This window comes from Primulina tabacum, chromosome 18 (assembly GCF_025594145.1).
Source record: "Primulina tabacum isolate GXHZ01 chromosome 18, ASM2559414v2, whole genome shotgun sequence".
Classification (NCBI taxonomy): domain Eukaryota; kingdom Viridiplantae; phylum Streptophyta; class Magnoliopsida; order Lamiales; family Gesneriaceae; genus Primulina; species Primulina tabacum.
The window spans coordinates 22304282-22328206 of NC_134567.1; the positions used below are offsets into that span (position 1 = coordinate 22304282).

At 36.0% G+C, this 23925-nt stretch overlaps 1 protein-coding gene and 1 pseudogene across 1 annotated transcript; both read right to left on the bottom strand.

The window, feature by feature from the left end:
* Positions 1 to 1515: 1515 nt before the first annotated feature.
* On the bottom strand, positions 1516 to 5261 carry LOC142532770 (uncharacterized). The gene is made up of 2 exons (XM_075639212.1): positions 5106 to 5261; positions 1516 to 4981 (listed from the first exon to the last, which is right to left on the bottom strand). Exon 2 carries the CDS (start codon positions 4970 to 4972, stop codon positions 1817 to 1819), a length of 3156 nt encoding a protein of 1051 aa, XP_075495327.1. The 5' UTR covers positions 4973 to 4981; positions 5106 to 5261; the 3' UTR covers positions 1516 to 1816.
* Positions 5262 to 10472: 5211 nt separating this feature from the next.
* LOC142532372 (ABC transporter G family member 14-like) overlaps positions 10473 to 23925 on the bottom strand; it is a 36434-nt pseudogene continuing 22981 nt past the window's right edge.

Below are 23925 nucleotides of genomic sequence, written 5' to 3' on the forward strand. Positions count from 1 at the left end.
TTATTTACATATTGAATGCATTAATATAATATATCTAATTATTTTGTTGTAAAGGATATAATCTATCTAATATAATAAATATAATATACAAATATTCCTAATTAAAAAAAAGAAATAAATTTGTATTTTTTTGTAATAAAGGGCAAATTGGACATTTTAGTTAAATATCATCGGAAATTGGCCGGAATCCTACGGATATGTACCAATAAAACCATTAATAAAAGTTCATGTACCAATTTGACATTTATTCAATAGTTCATATACCTAATTATTTTTTACACGTATAGAAAATAAACAAATGATCGGTTCATTTCATCATAACGTGCCAATATTTGAAAGATGATATGTATTAAAACTTTCAACTATAATAGTAATTAATTTAGGAAAAAATTATATAAACATTCTCCAAAATAATTTATTTTCAATTAAAATCCAAGTTTTAATATTTAATATGTATTAACTGAAAAACTAGAATAACCATAACACAAAAATCTATGAAAATGAAAAGGAAAACATGTATTCATCATAGTCATGAATTTTCAAAATCTTCACTCGTGATTTTTCTATTTAAGATTTGACTCTTTTATTTGGATTTTAAGACGAAAAACTATATATTTTTAAATTTCTTATCATTAACTTATTGATCTTCTACTTCTTGTACTGCAAGTGCTTAAAGTAATTCTTTTTTTTAAAAAGCAAGAATTTGTGTGAGACGGTCTCACGGGTCGTATTTTGTGAAACGGATCTGTTATTTGGGTTATCCATGAAAAAATATTACTTTTTATGCTAAGAGTATTACTTTTTATTGTGAATATCGGTAGGGTTGACCCGTCTCACAGGTAAGATTCGTGAGACCGTCTCACAAGAGACCTACTCTTTTTATAAATACAATCAACCGTCATCTTTACTTAAATAGACGAGCAATAAATAAAATAAAAATAATAATTATTGTCAACAAAACATTAATATATGATAACTAGGGATGTAAACGAACCAAACCGTTTTGTGAGCTATTCGAAGCTCGATTCGATAAAAGCTCGTTTGAGCTCGTTTAATGAGGCTCGTTAAGATAAACAAACCAAACTCAAGCTTTACAGTATTCGGCTCGTTAGGTCGTGAACATGTTCGTTGGTAAGTTTATTAGTAATCTTTTAGATGAAATAATAATAGTTTTAATATTTGATTTATTGATTTTGCATATTAATTATGAAATATATAGAAAAGTCTATTAAATTTATTTATTATAATAAATTTACAAATTTTAATAAGAATAATATATTTTTTTTAAATATATAATTTACTTTTTAATTAATTTAATGAAAATTTAAATGTATAATTCATATTTATTAAGCTTGTTTAGGCTCGATAAAGGCTTGAATAAACTCGTGAGCCATGCATATATTCGTTAAATAAAGCTCGAGCTCGGCTCGATTATAAACGAACCAAGCTCAAACATTCAAGAGTTCGGCTCGACTCGATTCGATTACATCCCTAATGATAACATATAAATAGTCATTACACGTAAATTGTGCAAATAATAAATATAACACTAACATCAAAACAACACATTAATCACCTCTTAAACTACACTGTCATCTTATTAGTCTAAATACACACCTACTTTTGGTCCAATATTTCACACACTATCCACAAAAATCCTTACAAAAAACACACACCAAGAATAACAAAGGACCTAAATGACTGGAACAACTGGTAAGACAAAAATGCTAGTTCATCGAAGAAACCATCAACTGTATATTAACGAACCACAGAAATTAAAGCTTCCTTTGCACCAAATCAGTCACTAAATTTTCTTCTACCACAATCCCCTTCCGATGTGATCACCATCCAAATCAGGTGCTACCAGGCTTTCCATAAAGGTTGTTGCTTCAACTTCAAGCCTGCATCCGAAATGATGAATCTCAGGGTTTCTCGGGTTGTATACTGCCAATGAAGTTCCATAGTCGAATACTATCTTCCCATCTTCTTTAAAAAATATTGGTGTCGGGCCAAGGAGCTGATGTTCCCTCAGATTCACAGAAAAGAGGACGCGGACCACTTTAGTCCACGATGCCTGGACACCGTATTCGTACATCAGCCATATATCCATGTAGGTATCACGTTCACAACATACAGCCAGGCAACCCTGTAAAACGTTTACCTTATTTCTCACATCATCATCCTCAAAATTAGGTGCAGCCAGCTTCACGAAGGTGTCCGATGAAAGATCAAGGGAAACAATAGCCCATTTGGTTGGTCTATTCAGATCTTGTACTGACCAGTGAATGGCTCCATTAAAAAACTTACCTGATCCATCAAATATGTCACCAACATCAGGCCAATTTGACAGTGTCTTCCAAGAGTTGGACCTCAAACTATAAACCTTGAGTTGAGTCTGGCATGTGTCCATATTGAGCATGGCTTTGAAAATCACCACCACTTTATAATCATCATGCAACTCATCGTAAGCAAGACCATATGTCATGCTATAGGGGTCGAGCACATTTGTACCAGAATCTGGTAAAACTTTGGATCTTCTCATCGTTGGATTCCATAAAACCATGGTGCTAGGAGTTAAAAGAACACAGACCAGACCATTGCAAGAACCCAAAAGCCATATCTCATCATCTGCCCTGAAATAAGGAAAATCCAACCACACAGGGTGAACCAATAAAGTTTCATCGGCTATAGGGTAAATGATGCCACCAGAAACACAATCCTTGACAGCATTATCAAGAGAACAACTGTACAAATCCATTGGAAATGTTTTGGAACCGAAGATGAGCATATCATTTTTGTTTTGAATCCTGAGATGGGCCTTCACAAATTGAGGACTTGAAATCAAAGAAAACCATCCTTTTGACACGGAGCTAAAGCGTACAAGAGACTTCACAGGTAATCTCACGAGTACCTCCAAGATAGAATCTAGGGGCAATGTCCTTCCAGTTCTTGTATCATCTTCGAAATTTGGTGAAATTAGGCTTTCAGAGTAGGTAATACCTTCAACTTCAGAATTGTTACTAAAATGGTGAATATGCGGATTTATACGATCATACACACTTAAATTTGGCCCATAATTAATCAGTATCCTACTGTCTGTCGATAAAAACGTTGGACATGGTCTAATGTACTCATTATCCATCAAGTCTAGAAAGAAGGGTATGCAAGCCACTTTAGTCCAAGAATCTTTCACACCGTATTCCTTCATCAACCATATATCCATGTGCGTATTTCGTTCGCAACATACAGCTAGAAAACCATTTAAAACCTTTACCTCGATTGTAACATCATCATTCTCAAAATTGGGTAAAGGTGTCACCGTAAAAGTGTCCATTGCAAGATCATGAGAAACAATCTTCCACTCAACCGGTCCGTCATAGTGTGTGACCGACCAATGTATGGCTCCATTCAAATACTTACCAGACCCACCAAATGGTTCACCACCTGGCCAATTTGACAAAATCGTCCAAGAATTGGCCCTCGAACTATAAACCTTGATCTGAATCTCAAGCACTTGTGACCCTGTAACACGCTCAAAACTGAAAAACTCCACTACCTTGTAACCAACATGCAACTCATCATAACCAAAACCATATGTCAGGCCGCAACAGTCAAAATCCATATCTGTACCACAATTTGGTAAAACCTTAGATTGTTGTATCGTTGGGTTCCTTAACATCACAGTGTTAGGAAGCAGTGACAGACAAACCAACCCATGACAAGAACCCAAAAGCCATATCATATCGTCAGGCTCGAGAATAGGATAATCCCAACACACAGCCTGAACCTGCAAATGTTCATCCATTTCTGGGTAAATGTAACCACTTAAAACAGAATCTGCCACTGCACTATGAAGAGAACAAGTGAATAAGTCCATCGGATACGTTCTGGAACCGGAGATGAGTCTATCATGAGTGTACACATCGTTTTTGTTTGAATACTTGACGTGGTCCTTGTCAAATTGGGAACTTGAAATTAAAGAAAGCCATCCCTTTGAAACCGTACTAAAGCGCATAAGAGACTTCGCAGGTAATCTCAAGAGTATCTCTGTAAATATTTCCGGCGGCAAAGTACTTCCAAGGATAACTTCATCCTCCAAATTTGGAGAAACAAGTCTCTCAGTGTAGGTAATAGCTTCCACTTCAAATTTATTACCAAAATGATGAATATTTGGATCCCTTGGATCGTACAAGCTTAAATTTTTTCCATATTTAACTAGCATCCTTCCATCCACGGACAGAAACAATGGACATGGTCTTGTAAACTCATACTCCCTAATATGCAAAAAGAATGGGATTCTAGCCACTTTAGTCCACGGTTTTTTCACACAACAGTCCATCAACCATATATCCACGTGAGTGTTTCTTTCACAACATACAGCAAGACAGTCCCTTAAAACCTTCACCTCGACTTTGACATCATCATCATCATCAAAAGCAGGCAAAGGTAACACCGCAAAAGTGTCTGTTGCAAGATCTTGAGAAACAATCTCCCACTCAATCGGTACATCGAAGTGGTGGACTGACCAATATATGGCTCCGTTCAAAGACTTTCCAGACCCACCAAATGTGTATCCACCGGGCCAATTCGACAAACTCTTCCAAGAGTTAGCCCTCAAACTATAAACCTTTAGCTGAGTCTCTAGTAGGCCTGCACTTGGAACATGCTCAAAGCTAAAAACTTCCACCACTTTATAATCATCGTGCAAATCATCATAACCGAAACCAAATGTTATGCTGTAACATTCCAAATCCAGAAATGTACCAGAATTTGGCAGTTTTTTGAATTTCGTTGTGACACATGTCAATCCATGACAAGACCACACAGGCCATATCACATCATCAAGCTCGTACACGGGACTGTCAAAGCAAACACGTTGAACGAGTAAATTTTGATCAAGCAGAAGGTAAATGTGGCAACCAGGAAGAGAGTCATCAACTGCAGATTGAACAGAACAAGTGTACAGATCCATCGGAAATCCCTTGGAACCAAAGACGAGTCTATCATCACCACATACACTATTCTCGCTTGAATTCTTGAGCTGGGCCTTGGCAAAATCGAATCTTGAAATTTTTTAAAAAAAGCCAAGACTTGGGGAGACGCACCTGAGTTTCAAGAGGGACCTCGCTGGCATCCTCAAAACATTGTTTAGTTTTAACGTGATAATTCCACTGGTTTAGTTCAATATTGATTATATTTTATTCTTTCCATTTCTTTGTAAAATCAGTGGAAATGCATATATATGTATATACACGCAATATATATAATATTTGTTAGAGCTTTTTTTTTTTTTGGGTTATGGATTATTATTGTTATCCGGGTAGATTTGAAAGATTTGTAATATGATGACTGATATGAAAATTGCCCAAGAACATTGACTTTTTATGATTTTTTTTTTGTGATTTATAATATCAGCAAGATGCTGTAAAAGATATATTCTGAAACAAGTAGGCGCACCTCAATCTTCAATGAAAGATTTGTGGGAGCCACGATGGTGAATCTCATGGGACAGTACTTGTTTTCTTTTGTATACCATAAACGGAGCTAAGTACTTTACCGACACAATTAGTAAAAAAAAACCAACACATTTGCAAACGACAGACCTGGTTGGGCGGATGATTGATTGAAATAACTTATTGGAAGTGAATTATTGAATTTCATGTGGTATGACAAAAAAATATAATTGTTCGGATAAGCATATCCAAACAGTCATACATCGTACTTCATCTAACTCGTAAACGAGTTCAAATAGTCGGTAGAGATTAAGTTTTTGTGGGTTATCACCTATGTCACGAACACATGTCATAGGCATCGGGGTTGTCCGACGTAAATATTTTGACACTCAAATTAGAAAATAATCTAAAGATGTTTTCCGAAAGCTTAAACATAAAATAATGAGAATGTATCTTGAATAATGAGTCTTACATATTTATTGATTTTTTAAGAGTGTCTAATAAGCTTGGACTTTTGCGAGTAATTTGGACTTTAACAATGGGTTGAATAATAAAATTGGAATATACCCTATAATTATGAAAACCATTTTTTGTTTTGTTAATTGGTAAAAAAATATCAAATAATACATTTTGTTATTTACTATTCACATTTATTTATGAGTAGGTCTCTTATGAGACGGTCTCACGAATCTTTATCTGTGAGACGGGTCAACCCTACCGATATTCACAATAAAAAGTAATACTCTTAGCATAAAAAGTAATACTTTTCATGGATGACTCAAATAAGATATCCTTCTTACAAAATACGACCCGTGAGACCATCTCACGCAAATTTTTACCTCTATTTATTACACAATTTTTAAATTAGCCTTTTGTGCATTTTGGAATAGTAAAATATTAACTCTGAAGCGTGAATAAAAATCTATGATTTGAGCAAAAGCAACAAACATAAGATTGACCATATTAAGCATGAAAAAACGAGTTTTTAAGATAAAATTTCTTTACTTTTAAATTTATTATATTTATGCATTATTAATTAACTAAATAGAATTAAAATCTCAATAAAATAAAATAAAAATATTTTTACGCTTAAACTCATTCTGAACATACTTAAACTTGTAAAATTTGAAGATAGACTGTCAGATCATGCTACTCCAATTTATAAGAACCTTGCTAAACATACTTGAATTACTGCATCTTACCATTTGGATGCAAAGCTGTTGTATTTCTAATCTAAGATTTCAAATTTTCGAGTTTTCTCTTCTTCTCCAGCGCCTTAATATTAAAATATTACGATATATTAATATTTCTAAAAAACTTTGTACTGGAAATTAAATCAAATAAACATCATACACAATATTCAACTCTATCAAAAAGTAATTAAACAATTGGATGCTCATTTCTTATAGACTTTATTTTTTGTTCTTAAATTTTTTTTTCATCAAATAAGATTTTAAATCAAATTTTAAGAAAGATCAAGGTTGCAAGAGACACAAGCCACTATGTCTTCGCATGAAAGAAAGAATTAATTCTTTTATTTTTTACATGATTTTGGAGCGCGGGAACGGGATAATATATATATTAACTCTAGATATGATCTTTTTATTTAAAAGATTTTATTTCTTAATAAAATTTTAGTTTTCATGTTTTGTACGTAGCTATTCAAATAATCATATCCAGTTAGGTTAAAGGGACTATATATTGAAAGATAGATGTTGCAAAGTAGAGAGACGACGAGAGAAAGAGCAAGGAAAAATGGAGCACGTGTGTGTTGCTTCAATTCAAAAAATCGCGTAATTAAGTCTCCTCGTGTTTTTTATGTGTTTCGTGGGGTATTAAAGACATTCGAGGACAACACTTAATTAGGATGCAATTTTCTCCCTTAATTTGTTAAGAGAATGAGCTTTTTGTTATTCACTAGTATTCTTTTTTCTGTGTAAACTGATTATTTTTTTAGTGAATATTTTGTATTGAGGCACCGCACATATTTATTTGCATCTTAATGTATTTATGTAAATTTTTGTGTTTTAAATTATTCAATTGCACGTTGTCTTAAGTGTTATAAAACCACATTCAACACTTAAATCTAAAACATACATTTTTCAATTGTACCGTAATTTTACTGTTAAACAATTCTTTCAGTAAGTACTGAAAGATTCTGTCACACCACATTCCTTCATCAACCATATATGTATCCTTGTGATTATTTCGCCGGCGACATACAGCAAGACAACCATTTAAAACCTTTAGCGCAATTACAACAACATCAAAGAAAAACATTTCTTGGCACGATAGAAAGAATTTATTCTAAAATTATCTTTTATTTTTTCACCTGAGTTTTGAATTTCTATACTAATGTTATTTAAGATAATATATATATATATATATATATATATATATATTAACTCTAGATATAATGTTTTTATTTATAAGATTTAATTTCTTAATAAAATTATAGTTTCCATGTTTTGTGTGTATCTATTCAAATAATCATCTCTAGGTTAAAGAGACTATATATATTGAAGGATAGATGCTGCAAGTAGAGAGACGAGAGAGAGCAAAAAAAAAAAAAAAATTTGGAGCACGTTGTGTCTATCGAATGTTTAAGCATGATTCTAAGAGCGACAAGTGTTTGTTCCTTGGATATTCAACTAATAGTCGTGCCTATCGAATGTTTAATATAAAAACTAGGACGATTATGTAATCGATTAATATTATGTGTAATGACTTTGTAGATCCGACAAAAAAGATGATTGAGGATAAATATACTTTTTAGATTAGCCATTATTGGTACGCTATAATATTTTAATCTTAAGTGTTCTAAAAAGTATGAAGCGTGAGGAATCAGCAATGTCAAGTTTCTAGATTTACAAACTTAAGTTAGTTTAGTACGAGATTATAACAGAAAAAATGTTTTTATTTTTACTATAATTTACAGACAATGTCAAGCTTCAAGATTTTACGAGGTTTAATTTTTTTTAGTTATAGATTAAGAATGAAAAACATTTTTAGTATTTATAATTTTATTTATATCAAATTTATCAATAAATTAAAGAATAGATAAACATACAAAATTTAAGAACAATTTTATAAATCTTAGAAGTTTTTTTACGATCAAAAGTAATCATCAAATAACATTTAGATGTCTTTAGAATTTTTTTTTTTAAAAAAATTATACTTCAAATATTTATTACTTATTATGTAAAACATAAAAAAAAAATTCAACTTAAAATTCAAAATAATAAAATTTAAGTTCGAATTTTAACTAAAATGCTCACGTTTCTTTTAATGTATTAACTTGAGTTAATCATTTTTTCACGCTTTTTAAACACTGATATTAATACAAATCTATGACGACAAATCATAATGATTAACGCAAATCAAGCAGCATATTTGAACGTAGTAATAATCAAACACTAAGCATTGATTTAAATCATCAACTCTTCGCCATTCTTTCCTGTTTATCGACGATTTAGGACATGTACGATGTGCTAACGACATTCGCAAAGTGATTTTTCCTCGTAGAATTTTATTTTGCTTTTTTTTTTGTTACTGGACAACGGATTTTTCCTGTGGTATTTGTAAATTCTCTTCTAAATCATTCAACTTTTTCTGTTAACTTTCATGATGGATGCTTATATAGTTAGATACGTTTATGTTGTTTTTATAAGGACATAAAGTTAGGGATGTCAACGGGTTCGAGTTTTACCCAAACGCACAATAGATTCACTCTATATGGGCATACTTAATGGGTCATGGGGCGAGTCTCGCGTCCAATTTTTCAGATCCAGTCCGGGTATGAGACGGGTCATGAATCCTATAATACCCGTCCCATATATGTAGGTATAAATACTCTAGGGTGTTTGTTTTATTAATTTTCATTTTTTTAGTAGCTCACCTCAACCATAACGGTCTTAGCTATTCCTATGTCAATTGCTTGATCTGAATATGCTTTTAGCAATAGTGGAAGAATAGTTGGTCCTCATCTTAGTAGGCTTAATCCAACAACTTTGGAGGCATTGATGTGCTCGCGAAGATGGTTGTGAGCTGAGGTAAAATGTAAATAAATCACAGTTTTATTTTGTTATTGTACTTTTATTTTAATTTTGTTACTGTACTTTCTCTCTTTAAATTACATTTTTTTACAGTTTTATTTTTTCAATGTACTTTCTCTTTTTAATTTTGTAGTTAATTCTTCAAGTAGTTTACCAACTTGTCTCATCATTCTTGATGAAGAGGAAGATGATCCCGAAGAATGTGTCTGAAATATTGCCTACTCGCTGATTTTATATTATTTGTTTAAGTTATGTTATGACTTATTTTTGAGGATGTCAAGATTTTTTTTGGAGAGCTAGTAACTCTTTTTTTTATGTAATTCATCATGTCATGAAAATACTTTGTTTGTTATTATTTAGTGTGGTCGAAGAGATGAATTAGTTTTCTTTTGTATTGTATTTAGAGGCTTGTCTGTTTCATAATTCAGTCATGTGAGAAGAAGATTACTTTTTTTATTTTTAAAAAATTCGGGTCTCACGGGTCTACCCGGGTGGAGCGGGTCCGAAAAATATTTAACCGGGGTGGAACGGGTAATGAGTCAAAGTTTTCTTCATGGGGCGGATCTTAGTTTAGTCTTACACGCGGCCCGCCCCATGCCCGTCCAATTGACATTTCCACGTAAAGTTTGTTATGAATCAACTTGTTTATGTTGTGTTCATGTTATCATTTGGTTTATAAGTCTTAATCATAGTATTTTACACACGCTTGTCATCAGCTAGTGTGTGTGTATAAATTTATTTCCAAATTCTTTAGATGGTAAGTTACTATTCTTAATTTAATATACATATACATCAAATAACATAAACTTCTATGAGACCGTATAAAAAAATATCACTTGGAACTTTAATTATAAACTGAGTCAACTCATTCTCTTGAATATAGATATGTGAAACCGTCGGACTTTCTCTAATTTTTTTTTCAAAAGATGGGAAAGTTACAATCAGGTCAACACGATATCTAGTTTCAAACTTGAAACCTTACCCACTGTTTTTTGGGTGCACCAATTCTAGTTAGAGCTAGATACGCCATAACATATAACCCACGAGCATTATGGCCAAAGCGATCACAGATATGGCTTGCCCGTCCAACCACGTAGCCTTCACCGATGGAATATCCTCAAAAGGACAGGATTTGATCGCTGAACACGGAAACGTTTCGCCCTGCTCGTGTTGTGATCCCAACAAGATCTTCAAAGTGTGGTGACTAATCGATGTGTACTTGATCCATCCAATGAATTCGGGCACATGCTGAACAAAGAGTCCGCTGCCTGGGAGGAATATTAACATGACAATTGATCCAAGAGTCATGGCTAATTTCTAGTCCATGACCATCGCGCCGATGGCAAGCCTGAACCCTTGAGGCTTGAGAGCATAGCACGCTATACAGCAGAATCGACAACCCGGATAAGAAAGACCTGGCTGTGGGTTTCACCATCCAGTAGGTTATGAGGAAAAATATGGTGGGTAGGACTAATTCCATTGGCATATCGCCCACGGTTTGTGCCATGAAGTGGGATGATAGACGGTACATATGCTGGAAAGTCTTTCTTTGGTAGCATTATATGTTCTTGTGGGATAGTGAAAATGGCCTGGAACAGAGGATGGGAGCTCCAAAAGCACGTGTAGAAGAATAAAAGCCCCTGCCGTTGATTTGCGTTTAGAAATGAAAAGATCGATTCGATAATTTCTAGAAGTTACATGCAGCGTGTTCTGATGATCCATATTGTTAGAGTAGGTGCCCAGGAAGCCAATTTGTGGCTCGAGCTTTTATTGATTCTAATGTAAAAAATCTTTATTTTAATAATATTTTACGATTTCATTCGATTATTTTATGTGTACACCCATGCAAACTGCATAGATAAAGTCCTTTAATGTACAATAGGTACCATGAGATCTGCGTCACAACGTAAGATCATGGAACTCATTAGGAAGTGTACCGTATATTCTAAACAGGTTCCTAGTCGAATCAGCAGCCTAAAATAAGGATAAAGATCTCTCGAGCTTGAGACTAGCATATGTGGTGTAAACGACATGTTTTATTGGCAAGGGCATGGAGATGTCCATTCACACAGATGGATGATCATATATGATGCACTGAACAACCCTCCCTCGGACTGTTCAAGTGTTTCTTACTTATCGAGTGAAATAGTCCGCAGTTATGGTTGTATACCATTAATCCTTTGACCCGAGACAATGTAAGGGCTATACGTACTAGCATGCACTTTGATTCATTTACCGACTCCATCGAGGGTCATCAGGTGGTGAGTGTAGTTTCGAAATACGTAGGAGCAAATGCATTGTAGTCGGAGATTCACCGTTCGCCTACGGCTAAAGATATCCTATGTGATCAGATGAGTTAATAGTGCAAAGAGTCTCTGGTCAGAGCAAGAATTGTGCTTTAGGGAAAGGTTTTTTCTTAATTGCACATACCATGCCACTATTATTACTCAAAGATAAATCGCATCGTTATCGAATTCATATGCAACTCTCGATATTTCAATGGTTGCAGATTCGATCGGGATATATGTGTTGAAGGGACCGTACTGTACACTGACCATGACTAAATGTTCTTGCAGGCACTATCAGTGATACATAGGGGATCATGAGACGATGCTACTAGACACTCTTATCATGATCCGATGGGTGCCATCAGAAATGAGTTCTGAAATTCTTGATCAAGGAGTTGATGAAAAGAATGAGATTAAATAGGGTAAGCCCGAATAAGAATAAATTTTATTCTGATTCACATGGAGATGTGAACCCGCGGCTAGCTGTATCTCTGAACCATTGAGAGTCATACAAGCATCGGATTCTGTGTTCTCGTTGAAACATTCGAATTTCTAAAAGTTGTAATTTGGGGACTATAGTTTGATGGAGATCAAACAGGAAGCTTATAAAGGAGTTTATGCGCTGATTCCACGGGATAGAAGACATGGAGGTTAGCATGATTGCTAAATAAGGAAGGAGAGTGGAACTACCTGTTTTGTGAAGAAGTTCATTAAAACTGACAGCTGCCTAATATGGTAAGTGAAAATTTTGATTTTCGAAATTGTCATTTTTCATTATATGAACAAGACTTGTATCTTTGATAAATCGGCGCTCTCGGGTAGTCGATCGGGGTTATAATGAGTTCGGAATCATTTATTTAGTGAATTTGGAATTTACTAATTAAATGTTTGTGCTAGTAGTGGAGACTACTAACATGCACAAATTCCCATAATATTCTAGCGAAGTCTAGAATTAAATTAATTAAAGAGTTAGTTTATAAATTAAATAATGGTTATTTAATTTAATATACATATACATGTATACATTTTATATAGTGACATAAAATATGTGTATACGATATTATTAAATCATGTATTATTAAAGGTTAATAAATACATTATATATTAATTATATGGAAGTTTGAATATAATGAAATTATTAGGTCCTTTTGGGAGAGGAACTCCTTATTATATTAGGAGTCTCTCTATATATATATACTACTAGGGCTCATAATTAATAACCATAATTATTCACAAAAAACACAAGAAAAACTCTTTCCTTTCTCCCTTGAAAGTCACGGCCATCAACTTAAGATAAGAAGGAAGAAAATTTTGGCAAAAGAGCAAATTAGATTTGATTAATTATGGATTAAGAATCCATAATATTGATTAAGAATCAATAAGCACAAGATTAACAAAATCTTCCCATCTTTTAAAAGGCAGTCACGGCCACCTTTTAGAACAAATTTGTGTGAAAATTTCGGCCACTTTTTATCTTCCACCGAGTGCCACTTCGTCTCCAGATTTTGAAAATTTGGAAGCTACAGTCTCAACGCATAAACCGTTTGGATTTTCTAGTGCAAAACAAGCAAGAAAGACAGTCTTCGATCGTGGACCTAATTAGATGATCAAAGGAGAAGAGCCGTTCGAAGGGATATACAAGAAGGGCTATATCCGCCTAAACACCGGAATAGTCAGGAGTCCAGCATTGAGAACGCAAATGTATAATTCTAAACGTCCTATGAATGATTTTAAACGCACGACGCCCAGGAAAAAAAAATTAAACTTTCGCCGTGTCTTGGGTGCGAGAATACAGTGTCCCAACACATATGACAGCAGTTACCTGATCTTGGACGTGACTGATGTCAGATTTCCACCACAAACTTCCACACAGGAAGGATACGATGAGAACATGTGTGATCCTAAGGTTGGATAACGATTGTTGCTTTCGTTCTTTCAACATTCTGCTCAACAAGATGGGGAATTGATAGAACCAAGTCTTTTTCTTTTGATCAAATCTCCAATCCTCGGTTGATCAAGAACCTGGTGGTGACGAGCTCTGCCTTCACCCTCTCACGCAGATTGTTCCCATAAGCATGAACAAGTGCTTGCTTAATATCTTTTTGATTGTCATGTGAATCAGCTGGTGAGACCCCTGTAAAAACATTCAATCACATGCCTTGTCACTATACGAGATTAAATAAAGTACTTGATCATAATTCAATACCGTTGGCAAGATCTAATAGGAAATCAGCAGGATTCAGGACGTTGGATGGGGCGAACCCGATATCCGATAAATAATCCAAAGGAGACGATCCCTTCCCATAATACAACGGATTTCCTTCAGATAATAAAAGAATCTTGTGAAACATATAAAAGAACTTGCTCTAAGGCTAGAGGATCGTCATCACAATGGTTCATCCTCCATTAACTAGCTCACACTGTTAGAGTAGGTGCCTGACAAGTCAATTTGTGGCTCCAGTTTTATTGACTCTGATATAAAACAATCTTTATTTTAATAATATTTTATGATTTTATTCGATTATGATATTATACTTTATCTGTATACCCATGCAAGCTGCATAGATAAAGTCCTTGAATATACAATAGGTATCATGAGGTCTGTGTCGCAACGTAAGATCATGAAACTCATTAGAAGTATACCGTATATTCTAAACAAGTTCCTAGTCGAATTAGCCGCCTAAAACAAGGATAAAGGTCGCTTGAACTCGAGACTAGCATATGTGATGTAAACGTCATATTTCATTGGCAATGGCATGGAGATGTCCATTCACACAGATGGGTGATCATATGATGATGCACTGAACAACCCTCCCTCAGACGATCCAAGTGGTTCTCACTTATCGAGTGGAATAGTATGCAGTTATGGTTGTATACCATTAGTCCTATGACTTGGGACAATGTAGGGTATATATTTACTAGCATGCACTTTGATCCATTACCGACTCCATCGAGGATCATCAAGTGGCGAGGTTGAGTGCAGTTTCGAAATACTTATGAGCAAATGCATTGTGGTCAGGGATTCGCCGTTCGCCTACGGGTGAAGATATCCTATGTGATCTGATGAGTTAATAGTGCAAGGAGTCTCTGGCCAGAGCAAGAAATGTGCTTTAGGGAAATATTTTTTCCTAGTTGCATATATCATGCCACTATTAGTACTCAAAGATAAATCGCATCATTGTCGAATTCATATGAAACTCTTGATATACCAATGGTTGCAGATTCAACCTATATATATGTGTTGAAGGGAGCGTACTGTACGCTAATCATGAGTAATGGTTCTTGCAGACACTATCAGTGATACCTAGGGGATCATGGGACGATGCTACTAGACGCTCTTACCATGATCCGATGGGTGCGATCAGAAATGAGTTCTGACATTCTTGATCAAGATGTTGATGAAAAGAATGGGGCTAACTAGGCTAAACCCGAATAAGAATAAATGTTATTATGAATCACATGGAGATGTGAACCCACAGCTAGTTCTATCCCTGAACCATTGAGGGTCACACAAGTATCAATTCTGTGTTCTCGTTGTGATAGTCAAATTTCAAGGAGTTGAAATTTGGCAACTATTGGTTGATAGAGATCAAACATGAAGCTTATAAAGGAGTTTATGAGCTTATTCCATATGATTGAAAAAATGAAAGTTGACATGATTGCTAAATAAGGAAGGAGAGTAAAACTGCCTGTTTTGTAAAGGAGTTTACTTAAAATGGCAGGCGCCCAATATGGTAAGAGAAAATTTTGATGTTCAAATTTTCATTTTTCATTATATGAACAAGATTTGTATCCTTAGTACATCGACGCTCTCGAATCGTCGATAGAAGTTATAATGAGTTCGGAATCATTTATTTAGTGAATTGAGAATATACTAATTAATTGATTGTACTAGTAGTTGTGACCACTAATATGTACAAATTCTCATACATATTCTATATGAGTCTAGAATTAAATTAACGTATGAGTTAATTATATAAATTAAATAATGGCTATTCAATTTAATTTAAATAATATATACATTTTATATGATGATATAAATATATGTATATATGGTATTAATATATCATGTATTATCAAAAGTTGATAAATATGTTATATACGGAAATTTAATTATAATGAAAATATAGAGTCCTTGTGGGAGAAAGACTTCTAATTAGATTATGAGTCTCACTTTATAAATATACCATAAGAGGGCATAATTCAAGAGAGAATTTTTTCCATAAAAATTCACAAAATTCGTTCTCCAAATTGAAAAAGACAACTCGCGGCAATTTTGAAAAGGTGAAGAAAAATTTGGCCGCAAGTTTCTTCCTTGTGACGAGCCATGTCGTTGCTATACCGACTCCGGATTTAGGAAATTCGGATCTTCCAGTCTCAAAGAAGAAATTTTTTGCGATTTCTAGTGCATTCCAAGCAAGGAACAAAGTTTTCTTTCGTGGACCTAATTAGGTGATAAACAGATATTACACGAAGCCCAAGCAAAATTTTTAAACTTCCGCTGCGTCTTGGGTGCGAGAATACGATACATCAACAGTGGTATTAGAGCCGGTAATTCTTAATCATGTGTTTTAAATTAAATTGTGTTGAGTTTGTTATTTCTAACCGCGTAAGAAATTTTAAGAAAAACGCCCCTCAAAAGTATTTTTCAAAAACCAGATTTATAAAAAAAATTCCGGGAAGACACCCGCGCCACGCGCAGCGGCGCCAAACGGCAGGCGCGCAATGCACGTGCACGGTGCCGCACAGTAGGAGCGACGCGAGCGCACGACGTTTGCACAGCCACGCCCGTCACAGAATTGATCGGATCGGGCAGTGGGCGATCGGTGCGGGCGGGTGCCTGGGAATGTCTCGTGCACCGCGCTGGGTCCTGGGCTTGAATTGTTCAGGCCCAGGGGCAATTTTATAATTTTTCAAAATTTTGGGTTAAATTGATATTTTGTGAAAATACGGACGATTTTACCCCTGCAATAATTTTGATAAAATCAATTTCTTACAAAATAAATAATTGAAATGTGATTTTAATTATTTATTGTAAAAGGTGTTTTACAATAAATTTAATTATTTGAAATTAAATAAAAGTTTTTTTATTTAATTGATAGTTATGACGGTTGGTGATAATTTACGAGATACATGATTTATTGATAATATGTGATATTATCGAAATTATATATGATATGATATTATATGTTAAAAGGATGATCTAGAGTAATGACCAATGTGCTAGGTGTATGTTAGGGTATTTTACATGTTTTAATTTTGATTATTTGATAATTAAAAGTGGACCTGGTTTATGGACGGTCCGTATAGAATATGATATTATATGTTATAAGGAGGATCGAAAGTCATGACCAATATGCTTGGTGTATGTTAGGGTATTTTACGTGTTTTAATTTTGATTATTTGATAATTAAAAGTGGACCTGGTTTATGATCCGTTCTCACCCCTAAATTTGTATCTCAATGTGCGCACATTATTTTATGTAATTATTATAATTAGTGGGAGATCAAGATTTGAAGATGGTGAGCCCGATCCTCGGAAGGAGTTTTGAAGATCGAACACATGTAAAATATTGGAAGCTTATGTAATATTGCATTTGCATCCCTGCATTTACCTACGTTATGGACATGAATCCGTATGTGGCTCGTACGGATCAATTAGATCTCGGTTATTGATCATCTTTTATTATTTATGATGTATGTGATATATTATAAATAATCAATATGTGCGTTATTATTAATATAATAACAAGAGTTGCATGAATCCGTCAATCATACAAACAATCATGGCACGAGTTATAAAATTAATGATGAGATAAATTTTTAAAATTAAAATATCTCATTTTAGATTAAATCCAAAATTTAAATCAAGCCCATTAAAAGGATAATTAAAAATCAGCATGGTCGTGTTATAGCTTATGCCTCCGGACAGTTGAAATGCATGAAAAGAATTACCCGACTCATGATCTCGAGTTAGCTGTCGTTGTATCTGCGTTGAAGATTTGGAGACATTATTTGTACGGCGAGAAATGCCAGATATTCACTGATCACAAGAGTCTCAAGTACTTAGTCACGCAGAAAGAGCTGAATACTGAGGCAAAGACAGTGGTTGGAGTTGGTAAAAGACTACGTTGTGAAAATAGCTACCACCCAGGGAAAGCTAATGTTGTGGCAAATGCTTTGAGAAGAAAGGTTGCAGTCGTAGCATAGCTGTCAGCGCAGAAATCTCTTCAATCAAAGATCCAGAGGTTTGGCCTGGAAGTTTACCCTAAGGGCAGAGCTCCTAAGCTGTCTAATCTGACAGTCCAGTCTTTTTTGCTAGACCAAATCCATAGAGGTCAGCCTTCAGATGAACAGTTACAGAAGTGGAGACTGAAGGATAAGGCCAAGGGCATTGTCCTTTACACAGTGTCTGATGATATTGTGAGATACAGAGGAAGGATGTGGGTGCCTAGTGTTGATTCGATCCGAGAGGATATCTTGTCAGATGCACATACATCTCCGTATTCCATCCATCCAGGAGCTACCAAGATGTACAAGGATTTGCAGATGTTGTATTGGTGTCCAGGTATGAAGCGAGACATACGTCGATTTGTGTCTGAATGTCTCACTTGTCAGCAAGTGAAAGCAGAGCATCCCCGAGTGGAAATGGGAGAATATCACCATGGATTTCGTTGTTGGTTTTCCGAGGTTAGTCAGAGGATCCAATGCCATTTGGGTTATAGTGGATCGACTTACTTAATCGGCACATTTCTTACCGGTGAAGACGAATTTCTCCATGACTCAGTATGCAGAGCTCTATATCAAAGAGATAGTCCGGTTACACGGGATCCCAGTTTCTATTGTGTCTGACAAGGACCCGAGATTTACATCGTCCTTTTGGAAGAGTTTACATGCAGCCATGGGGACGAAGTTGCTATTCAGTACGGCATTCCACCCTCAAACAGATGGCCAGTCTGAGCGAGTGATTCAGATATTGGAAGATTAGCTGCGAGCTTGTGTGATCGATTTCCATGGGAATCGAAACTACCCCTAGTGGAGTTTATCTACAACAACAGTTTCCAATCATCCATTGGTATTGCTTCCTCCGAAGCACTGTATGGAAGGAAGTGCAGATCGCCGATTCATGAAGTCGGTGAGAGTTCAGAACTTGGTCCAGAAATCATTCAGCAGACTGCAGATGTGGTGGTCAAGATCCATGACGGGATGAAGACCGACCAAAGTCGTCAAAAGTGTTACGCTGACAAGAGAATGAGAGATCTTGAATTTGTCGTAGGAGATCACATATTCCTGAAGATAGCATCTATGAAGGGTGTTATGAGGTTTGGGAAGAGAGGCAAGCTGAGTCCGAGATTCATTGGACCGTTCGAAATTCTTCACAGAGTTGGAACTCTAGCTTATCGTGTAGCCCTACCGCCGAAATTGGCCGGAGTACACAATGTATTCCACGTCTCGATGCTGAGTAAGTATATATCAAATCCTTCACATGTCTTGAGTTTGAGCCGTTGCAGTTGGCTCCAGATCTTTCGTATGAAGAAAGACATGTCCGAGTTCTAGACAGACATGAGCGGAGACTTCGGAACAAAGTGACCAAGTTGGTCAAAGTCTAATGGCTGAAGTAATCTGTGGAGGAGGCCACTTGGGAGGCCGAATCAGATATGATAAGTCACTACCCAGAACTGTTTGGTAAGATTTAATTTCGAGGACAAAATTTATTTATGTGGGGGAGGAATTGTAGAGCCCAAAATCGGTATACGTAAAATTCATGCATTTATTTAAATTGATAAATTATTTATTTAGTTTTAAAATGATTTTTCTTAGCGATGCATGATTTATGAATTTGCATTATTTTAAATTATTTATGTTTATGTGATGCACGTTAATTTGTTTTCTCGAGTTTCATGTTTCAGGCGATTATTCGATGCTGGATTGGGGAAATGAGACCGACGACGATTTGGGCGATTTGTAAAACGTGGTATTTTATTTCAAGTCATGAAAATGTCACTTTAAATGATTTATTAAGCTTTTAAGCATTTTAAAGCCTAATTTACTTATTAGGTGATTTTTAAGATTTTAAACATTTAAAGTTTAACACATGTGTATTTTATTTCAAATTTAGGAATGCTATTATTCTAGTTGGGGATTTTAAACTTTTAGATTTTATCACTTGTGTATTCTATTTTAAATTAAGGGATTTTAGTATAGTTAGTAGGGAGTTAGTATTTTAATTAGTTTGTTAATTATTAATTAAACAAATTTTATTCCCTTAATTTAATTAAACTCACGCACGCACGCACGCACTAAAACACACGTGCACACACTCTCGCACACACACATGCACGGCACACAACACACACATACACATCTCATTTCAATTCAATTTTTTTTGAGAGAAAGCTAGGGTTCATAGGTTCTTTCAGCAGCCTCATCTCCTTGCAAAATTTCTGAAGAATTCTGCTCATTTTCGAGCAAGAAAATCGTGCATCGTCGTCTCCCGGTCATCCCCCGTGACCCACCGCGTCGGTATTCGTCATCTTCGAGTGTTTAGACGCAAGGCATGTATATTTTTTCATTTTTGCATCGATCTTGCCGTAGTAAGTATTTTGATGCATATTGTTTGCGAAATTCATGTATGTTGTGCACAAAGTTTGAGCAAAATGTTTGAAACGCTTTTGGATCAAAATTTTATATCTCAAAACCGAGTTTGCTGTAATTTTGATTACTGTGAAATTTTGGTTGGTTTTCTGGAAAAACTTTCAACATATAGAATGTATTACTTTTCGATGTCTTTGATTTGACAGTAAATTCGTGATTTTTTGGATAAGAAATGAGTGAGTTGTGATCTTTTTTTGTGACTGCTCAAACTGTGATGATTAAACGATTTTTCTTTTAGATCTCAAAAACCTAATACGCTGTCATTTTGAATCCTGGGAATTTTTGGTTGGTTTTCTGGAAAACTTTCCACATATAAAACTTAGTACTTTTCGATATCTTCGATTTGACAGTAAATTCGTAATTTTTGGACAAGAGATGAGTGAGTTATGATCATTCTCGTGATACTACTCAATTGTGTTGGTTTTCAAACTTTTTCGCGCGGGGCGGCGCTCGAGCAGTAAGAATTTACCTCCCAAGTGTCAACCATTCTGAAAAAAAAAGATATTTAAAATTTTTTTGTCTTGAGCAGGCATGCATAATATATTAGTATGTTCGACGTGCAAAAGAAAATATTTTATATTTTTGAGGTATTTTAAATGTCTTGTGACCAAATTATGAACGGGTTTGGAAGCCGGAGAACGTGTCCGGGGACCACTCCACCCCGGTAAAGTATGAACGGGTTTTGATCAGGATTAGAAAGCACTAAAGTATGGCCAGGGACTGATCCACCCGGTAAAATATGACCGGGGATCTTATGTATGTGGTAGTGGACATCCCTGCCAGCCCAGTACTGTGGTTTAGTATGATCAGACGCATTTATGTTACGGGTCACTTGCTTTGAAACATATCTCTACGCAACATGATGATGACTATACATGTTTAAGTATGTATGATGCAAGTACATTTGCGAAAATGTTTATGAAATGATGGCATGTCTATGCTTATGTAAGTATGTTTAGGTATGTATGTTTAGGTAAGTATGTTCAAAGTTAAGTTATGTATGCGCTACTTTAAAACGCATATGGTTTTATTATACGTTACTTGCTATTCCCAGTTTATACATGTTGAGTCTATAGACTCACTAAACTTGATCGATGCAGGTGAGGACGAGCATGAGGAGACGAGGGGTGGGGTCCAATGAGCCGGCTCGGTCTGCGCAGGAGGCTAAACCCGATGACCGCCTATGTTTTTAAGAATTTATGCAATGTTGATTCAAATACTCTGATTTTCACGAGATTGCTTTACTTTGTTTGAACAAGTTATTTTTAGCAAACTATATTGTAACCTTTTCTTGCAAATATTTTGATCGAACAGTTTATATTTATTGCAATTTGAATGATTTCTATTTATTTAAAAAAAATTATTTTTCCGCAAATTTTAAGTATGTTTAGAAGTGCGGTACGTTACAGTTGGTATCAGAGCGATGTTATTGTAAAGTGTTATGCCTACTGCCAGTTGCGAGAAGCTCACGAAGTCACACCTCAAGTCTGTAAGTTTTAAAATTTTAAATTCTTTCATGTAGTAAGCATCAAGTCATGATTTCAGCATGTACATGTTTAAGTTCAAATTACGTGCATCTTATGATATAGATATTATGTTCATGCATGATGGGTTTACGTGTTGGGTAAATATTGGAACAGTATGCCTCCCAGACGTAGGATTGTGCGTGAAGCAGGCGATGAGAATAGAGAAGCTCGGGATGGGGAGAGGGCCACTCCTCTTCGTCCACCGCCAGATATGCAGGCTCAGATGCTTGTAGGGATGACTCAATTCTTTGCACAGTTTGCGGGGAACAATGCTACATTGAATACAGGGGCGAGGCCCAGACCAGAGGCGGTTTATGAGAGGTTCAAGAGGATGGACCCAAAGGAGTTCTCGGTGACTACTGACCCGATGATATCTGAGGGATGGATTAAGTCCATCGAGGTAGTTTTTGCATTTATGGAGCTGCAGGATGCAGACAGGGTCAGGTGTGCCACTTTACTTCTGACCGGAGACGCCAGACTGTGGTGGGATAGCGCATCAGTGTCAGTTAACTTGCAAACGCTTACGTGGAATGGTTTCAAGGAGGTCTTCTACTCCAAGGAGTTCATGACACTGCGACAGGGAGATAGCAGCGTGGCAGAGTTTGTCAAGAAGTTTCAGAGGGGGTGTCACTTTGTGCCCCTGATTGCACATAGCGCTCGAGAGAAGTTGAGGCATTTTATTGATGGGTTACGGCCAATCTTGCGCCGTGATGTGAGAGTTGTTGGTCCTAATACTTATGTCGTTGCTGTGTCTAGAGCCTTGGCGGCAGAACAAGACAAAAGAAACATCGAGAGTGACAGGCAGGGCAAGAGGCCCTATCAGGCACCCGAGCAGTAGCAGCAGTTCAAGAGGTCTTTCTATGGACAGCAGGGGAAGATGACATTTCAGGGACCGCCGAAAGGCAAGGGTCCTATTCCTCAGCAGAAGGCTCCACAGAAGCCCGGTGAGCACCGGGTGTGCCCGAAGTGCAACCGCTAGTATCCAAGACAGTGTTTATGGGGATCGGGAAAATGCTTAAGTGTGGAGACAGCGATCACATGTTGAAGGAATGACAGCAGTGGAGGCAGCCAACCCAGGGAAGAGTGTTCACCATGCATGCCGAGGAGGCGAACCAAGACATGACACTACTGACTGGTAATCTATCTAATTCAGCACATTATTTATTTTTTATCTTGCATGCTTCAGATGTTGCTTGGATATTAGTATGTTGTTTTCGTATTTTGGAACTTGGGTAGAAATTATTTTCAACTATGCTCGAGGTTAAGATTAGCATTTTGTGGTATAAGTTTTTGTGTTGTGCTAACGTTCTTCAGGAAATATTTTCATAAAGAGAGTAGCCACGAAGGCCTTGCTAGATTCTGGGGCTATTCACTCATTTATCTCATAGACGTTCGCTAATCATTTGGATGTCAAGTCCATTGGACTCGAGGTGAGCTACTCTGTGATAGTCCCATCAGGGGAGGAGCTATCAGCTACTAGCATGGTCATAGATATTGATCTTGAACTACAGAGCCACCTAGTTTACGCCTATCTGATTGTGTTGCCAATGCCAGAATTTGATATCATCTTGGGGATGGACTGATTCACGAAGAACATAGTTCTAATTGATTTTCAGAAAATATCAGTCTTAGTAAGACCGTTGGGCATGGAGCAATTTCTTTTTGAGCCGAACATGTGGAAAAGTCTCCTCGCATGATCTCTTGCATGCAGGCATAGAGACATATGAATAAGAGGTGTCAGGATTTCTTGGCCAGTATTATTTCCGCACCTGACGTACCCACTCCGTCGATATCTGATGTACCAGCAGTCAGAGATTTTCCTGACGTTTTTCCCGACAACGTCATAGGCCTCCCACAGGAGAGAGAGGTGGAGTTTTCCATTGACCTTATGCCAGGCACTGTGCCAATCTCTAAGGAACCGTACAGGTTGGCTCCAGCAGAAATGTTAG